Source organism: Echinococcus granulosus (genome assembly GCF_000524195.1).
Source record: "Echinococcus granulosus chromosome Unknown EG_S00234, whole genome shotgun sequence".
Taxonomy (NCBI): domain Eukaryota; kingdom Metazoa; phylum Platyhelminthes; class Cestoda; order Cyclophyllidea; family Taeniidae; genus Echinococcus; species Echinococcus granulosus.
Window position 1 is genome coordinate 1 of NW_020170614.1, and position 6,673 is coordinate 6,673.

At 47.1% G+C, this 6,673-nt stretch overlaps 1 protein-coding gene across 1 annotated transcript; it reads left to right on the forward strand. All coding sequences in view use genetic code 11, as the record gives it.

The window, feature by feature from the left end:
* Positions 1-436: 436 nt before the first annotated feature.
* Positions 437-2,725, forward strand: EGR_10560 (Heat shock protein HSP 90-alpha; the record flags this gene model as incomplete). Its single annotated transcript, XM_024499809.1, has 2 exons — positions 437-667; positions 740-2,725. The coding sequence occupies 2 exons, from the start codon at positions 437-439 to the stop codon at positions 2,723-2,725; spliced, it is 2,217 nt and encodes a 738-aa protein (XP_024345770.1).
* Between the last annotated feature and the right edge of the window lie 3,948 nt (positions 2,726-6,673).

The following is a 6,673-nucleotide window of genomic DNA, read 5'->3' on the forward strand; positions in this document are numbered from 1 at the left end:
CCTTAATTAAATTTCGTAGTGTGTGAAATCCCGGAACAGAACTACGTATTATTTGTTTAGTTTTAAAATTTTTTATTTGTAGCGACGCGGATATGTAAGTATGTACGCAGGGTAGGAAGAACGAGAAAGGGTTTCGAATAGTCATGCGTTCAGATTTTTGGGAGAATAAATACTCTTAAGCACCAAATCTTGCCTACGTTGGTAAAAAAAACCTGAAAGTTGGTTTTTTACCTTTGATCCTAGTACTTTGGGTTCTAACGCAATATGCTAACATGGTGACTTCTGGTAACCAATCAAATTCGACTGGACTAGCCTAGAAATTTCTACTGTTATAGGATTGGTTAGATTGCGCAGCTGTTCCAGAACATTCGAAGGCTGATTTATAAGCGTTTGCGATGGACTACTACCACATTATCTACGCTTCGTCTTTGCGACTATGGCTGATCAGGTTGATACTGACGTTCCGATGGCGCAGGAGGTTGAGACCTTTGCCTTCCAGGCAGAGATTGCTCAGCTTATGAGTCTTATTATTAACACATTTTATTCAAACAAGGAGATCTTCTTGAGAGAGTTGATTTCCAACGGTTCGGACGCCTTGGACAAAATTCGTTACAAGAGCCTCACGGAACCATCGGTTCTCGACACCGAACCCGAACTGTGCATTAAGGTATGTGATGTTACTGTTAGTTATTCGTGGATTGTCATGCGCGATCGGTTCAACTGGTGTCTCTTCTTGTAGATCATCCCTAACAAGGCTGAGAGCACACTAACTATCATTGATACGGGCATTGGCATGACTAAAGCCGATCTGGTGAACAACTTGGGTACAATTGCGCGCTCAGGGACAAAAGCCTTCATGGAGGCGCTGAATGCTGGTGCTGATATCTCCATGATTGGGCAGTTTGGCGTGGGCTTCTACTCAGCTTACCTTGTTGCAGACAAAGTCCAGGTTATCTCCAAGAATAACGATGACGAGCAGTATCTATGGGAGTCTTCAGCCGGTGGCTCGTTTACGATCCGTCCGTGCAGTGAGGAGCCACTGGGTCGTGGTACCAAAGTGGTTCTGCACATTAAGGAGGACCAATCCGAGTACTTAGAGGAGCGTCGCATTAAGGAGGTCATCAAGAAACACTCCCAATTCATCAGCTACCCTATCAAGCTGTTTGTGGAGAAAGAGCGAACCAAGGAGGTTTCGGATGATGAGGAGGAGGAAGTCAAGGAGGAGGAGAAAGCTGACGCGGAGAAACCTGACGTAGAGAAGCCGGAGGTGGAGGATCTCGATGAAGAGGAATCAGAGGAGGAAGGTGGTGAAGGAAGTGGGGAGAAAAGTGAGAAGAAAAAGAAGAAGAAGAAGCAAATTAAAGAGAAGTACATTGATGAAGAAGAGTTGAATAAGACCAAACCTTTGTGGACGCGAAACCCTGAAGACATTAGTCAGGAAGAGTACGGGGAGTTCTATAAGTCGCTGAGCAATGATTGGGAGGACCATCTGGCCGTCAAACACTTCTCGATTGAGGGTCAGCTGGAGTTCCGCGCGTTGTTGTTTGTCCCCAAGCGTGCTCCCTTCGACCTATTTGAGAACAGGAAGAAGCGTAATAACATCAAGCTTTATGTTAGACGCGTGTTCATCATGGACAACTGCGAAGATCTCATTCCCGAGTACCTGAATTTCATCAAGGGTGTCGTCGACTCTGAGGACCTACCCCTAAACATCAGCCGTGAGATGTTGCAGCAAAACAAGATTTTGAAGGTTATCCGGAAGAACTTGGTTAAGAAGTGCATGGAGCTGTTTGAAGAATTAGCGGAGGACACGGAGACTTATAAGAAGTTCTATGAGCAGTTCTCAAAGAACATCAAGCTTGGCATTCATGAAGATAGTACGAACCGCAAAAAATTGGCTGAGTTGTTGCGCTACTATTCCTCGCAAAGTGGTGACGAAATGACTAGTCTAAAAGATTACGTGTCTCGCATGAAGGAGCACCAGAAGGACATATACTACATTACTGGTGAAAGCAAGGAGAGTCTTGCTAATTCTGCCTTTATTGAGGTACTGAAGAAGCGCGGCCTTGAGGTACTTTACATGGTGGATCCGATTGATGAGTATGCCGTGCCGCAGTTGCGTGAGTACGACGGAAAGAAGTTGGTGTGCGTGACGAAGGAGGGTCTTGAACTGCCTGAAGACGAAGAGGAGAAGAAGAGATTCGAGGAGGTAAAGGCATCCTTCGAGCCTACCTGCAAGAAAATCAAGGACATCTTGGGCAATAAGGTTGAAAAAGTCACTGTGTCCAACAGGCTCACCACTTCGCCTTGTTGTATTGTTACCTCCACATTTGGTTGGTCTGCTAACATGGAGCGGATCATGAAGGCTCAGGCTCTTCGGGACTCTAGCACGATGGGATACATGTCGGCTAAGAAGCATTTGGAGATCAACCCTGATCACAAAGTTATGATTCGTCTCAAGGAGATGTTGTCAGCTGAGGGCGAACCGAATAAGATCTGTAAGGACTTAATCAACATGCTCTTCAGCACTGCTTTGCTCGCCTCGGGCTTCACTTTGGAAGATCCGAAAGCTCACGCCAATAAGATCCATGAGCTGATTAGCATGTGCCTGGAGATCCCAGAGGATGAGACCATGAAGGAGGAGGAGAAGAATACCGCCAGTAGCGACGTTGCTGCGCCTGTTGAGGCCGGAGATGACGGTGCTGCTATGGAAGAAGTTGACTAAAGTTTTGTATGTTGTCTGTGTGTATATGTAAAATACGTTATTAAGCCTGTTCGTTCCGTGAAACCGAACTTTTGAGCCTTTAGCGGTTACCCGAAGGGTTGGGGAGCGGGTTTTCCAAGTTCTGGGTATTGCGCGTCGGTGACTACTCACGTTTGGCGTATATTTGTTATGGCTGAGGCGAGGGGTAGTTGCCTTAGCGTTGGGGTGTTGCTGGTCCGAGTTGGGTGTGGTCTTCTGGAAGGCGGGGACTGGCAGCAAGGTCTGCAGGTGCTCCACCTGACGCGTTTGTATGGCAGCCATCAAGTCTCGTCCCTTACCTGGCATACCGCCGCGATAACAGTCGCCGACTGAAAAGTTGCAAATAATGGTTGACTGACTTGTTGCTGTCGTGCACTCTGAATGCGAATTCTACGTTACTTTGTTCGATGAGCGCTTCCAATTCGGAGCGGCTGGTTAGTGCACAGGGTGCCCGAAAAGAATTGCATCCTGAGGACGAGTTGTCAGAGCTGTCGTTCTACTAAACCTCTTCAAACACCGCATTGTTGTCAGTTATAACCCATGATTTGTTCATTATTTGTGGAAACGCTTCGTCTTTTACTCGGGTGGTGCTAACCCCCTCCATGTCCTTTCCATGTCCCCTTTTGTGGTGTCTTTTTCTGTGGCTTGAAGTAAGCGAAGGTGCTGATTGAAGGTTCCAGAATGCGAGGCGTAGCCGTGCTGACTCACATCGACTTCTAGAATGTTCGCTGTGCGCCTAAAGTGCGCGCAAGCACGCGAGCGACGTTGTGCCAGAAGCGCCTGGCGCAGTGCAACAAGTCTCGTAAACAAGAGAATAAACTGAACTGTTTTATGCCTCCTTCAATGTGACAAGCATAGACGTCCCGTGAAAGATAATTAAGCAGTCGATTGAATGGGGTGTAGGCTAGACTCAAGATGGATAAATTAAGCGACGGGAATGTAAACAGGTGACGACATGGCCATCGCTATATTCCTTTCACCCAATCTGCGTGCGCGTAATCGAGGTACTTCCTTTCCCTAGCTTATTGCACAAAAACAGTCGATCTTATCGCCATGCTAGAGGGCCATGGAAACACCGGTTGTTGGTGTCAGTGTTGATTTGTCCTCACAATGCCAAGTTATGCCATTTCAGGGGTGTCAACTCACACCCAGGTTTCCTTCCAGAAAGTGCGGAAGTGGTCTCTCATGGAAACGAATTCCATTTATGCTATATAAATGATGTCATCCAAAACCCTTGTCCCTAACCTTACTGCGAATACACTTAGCATCACCATTGTCAGGAGGTTTTAGGCGAAATGGCAAATGAATCACGAAATATTTCCTTGTCAAATGGTATGTTCCCAATCCACGGAGGGTGATTGAGTGAGCATCAGCAACCCTGAGTGCCTGAGCTGTGTTCACGCGAGGATCGATTCGACACGGACACCTTGCGAACTCCGCTCTCACCCATCGGTGTTGCTGCGCGTTGAGCAGAGCCCCTCAAGGAGGCATCCGAGTTGGAAGATGGTGGTGGGAACAGACCAAATCAATTTGAGCGGCCGGTAGCCCCTTTACACCCCCTTTCACATTCATCAGTGAATGCGTAGCGGTTCTTCATGAAGGAAGGAGTGTGATTTGCCATGTCGTGTGTGATATGCCTGGCATCGCATCATACCTAGTGCGATTGGTGTGTTGATTGGACGATATGCGGCATTCCAGCAACTGTTGCATAGATGTGGAAGTGAGCACGCACCATTGTCGTCGTGTGTGGAGGCACCGCACGCTCCGATGAAGACAATGCACTTTGACACGCCCTCCTAATTGAACGTCGTGACCTGACCGATGGAAGGTTGAATGAGGCGATTTGCGCATAAGTTCATCGATTTGGTTTTTTAATGCTTTGAAAAGCAAATTGTCGCATCAAGGCAATTTCAGGTGTTCACACAGAGCTGTTGAATGTACCTATTATTAGTCTACCTAGTCGATGTGGCGAGGCTTTGGCTCAATCAGCCGGAATGCCTCCATCGCATATGAGTAGGAGAGGTGGGATCAACTGGGATTAGTCTGCTTTAGGGGGCAGACAGACGTGTGGTCATGGCTCTCTACACCAAGTGGGATGACTCATGTGCCGCATGAACAATGACGAAATGTCGATGTGTTGGCAGATAAGGTGAATTGGGAGTATTCTGCAACTGTGAAGCCTGCACTTTCATCAAATGAATGGGTATTACTGAAAAGCAAAGCGCTACGTAGCAATGTCTCTGCTAGATTCATTCTCTCTACTAGAAGCAGAATTCGCAACCTCGAATCGTCGTCGACGATGCACTTGGATCAGGTCGTATGGTTGGGATTGGTGTGTTGATTATGCCACCGGAGGTAGAAGCGTGTTTGGAAGGAGTCATCTTTTTCTCGACCTACTGGCTAGGTTCTTGCCGCAGGACACCCAACCCTTTCCACCGAATGGCAATTAGTTTGTCATTCGTAATGGCGATGAATGAAGCGTTGGATGTGAATCGAAAAGCAGCGCCTTTTATCGGGACATTGTGGACAATGTGAGGAGAACGAGAATAAGAGTGGTAGCGATGACAGGAAGCGATATGCTGAATGTGTGTACATTTGGTCATAGGCGTGTGTGTGACCTCGACCAGGGTGAATGCGCGCATGTCAGTGGAACATTATAGAGAAGGTTATAAGGTGATGCGTTTCGTCATGCCATCGGATGTAATGAAACACCCTGAAGAGATGGATCGTCTTTCCACTTTTCTCCTTCTCGTGCACACCATTTAGCCGCTTTTATTTGCAAGTAAACTGCAGTACCCAAGAATGTTTACATGATTACAGCATTGCGTAGGAAAAGGCATGGCTTTGCGGTAGAATTTATTGGAAGGCATGGTATTAATTGGATGTGGTGGATGCACCAATGGAAATGAGAGTGAACAGTCGTGGGAATGGAGAGCGTCTGCTTGAGTGAGGATTGCGTTCATGGTGTGAGAGGTTGAGCAGATGGTTATGAAGGGAATCGGTGCAGTTTGGTTATTGGTGCTTCAGCTAGCTGGGGGGTGGGATGTTGGTGATGTTTGTCGATGTGGAAATGCTTCCATCATAGAGTCTTCTGCATTGGTGGTTTAAGCTGTTAGTTTTACCAAGGAGGGAGAAATGCCGTAGGTGAGTGTAGCAGACAAAACGTTGAGTTGACGAGGGTACTGTCATGCTGGGGAATGCAAAAGCGTTTGTGCGAGACGTTTGTGGAACCTTCTGGAAGTAGGTAGCATTAAACAACTGTTCTCCATGTACTGTGAGGTCAGTTAGCATGACTCAATTTTCCGGATTGAGGTGTCCACTTTATTGGTGCAATGCAGCTACGCGGTGGGGGAAAGGAGGAGAAATTACGAAACACATTGGGTTGGGTGCGAAGTAACACGTTCTCTGTTTGGGAATGACGGTAGCACTATCTCTACTCCCATGCTTCAGTGTTGACGCTGACTTGACGGCGATGCGTCGAACCCTCCAGAATGCGGTATTTCTCTACATGTTTGTGCAAGTTCACCCAAGTATTTTAGAAGAATGTTGACGAGCTGTCGAAATGAAATCACTCGGTTACGCAGGCATGCCTCCCTTCCTAGGTGAAAGCTACCGCACTCGATGAGTTCCCTCAACGCGAAATGCATTGGTAGATGGTTTTGGGGTTGTGGTATGCTGATAGCTAAAAATTGGCAAAAAGCAATACGATGTCATTGAAACAGTTATTGTTTTGACAGATTTAATGTTGCAGAATGCGAGTTTGGCTTTGACGAGGAGGTGCAAACTGCGACATCTGGGTTGCTGCGCGTCTAAGCAGGCGGTGGAGGGAAGAGAGACGCTGTGGCCAGAGGGGCGATTTGAAGAAATTGCCATCCAAACACGATTAGGTTGGCGTTGGACAACACATTAATGTGTTAAAAGAAATTATGA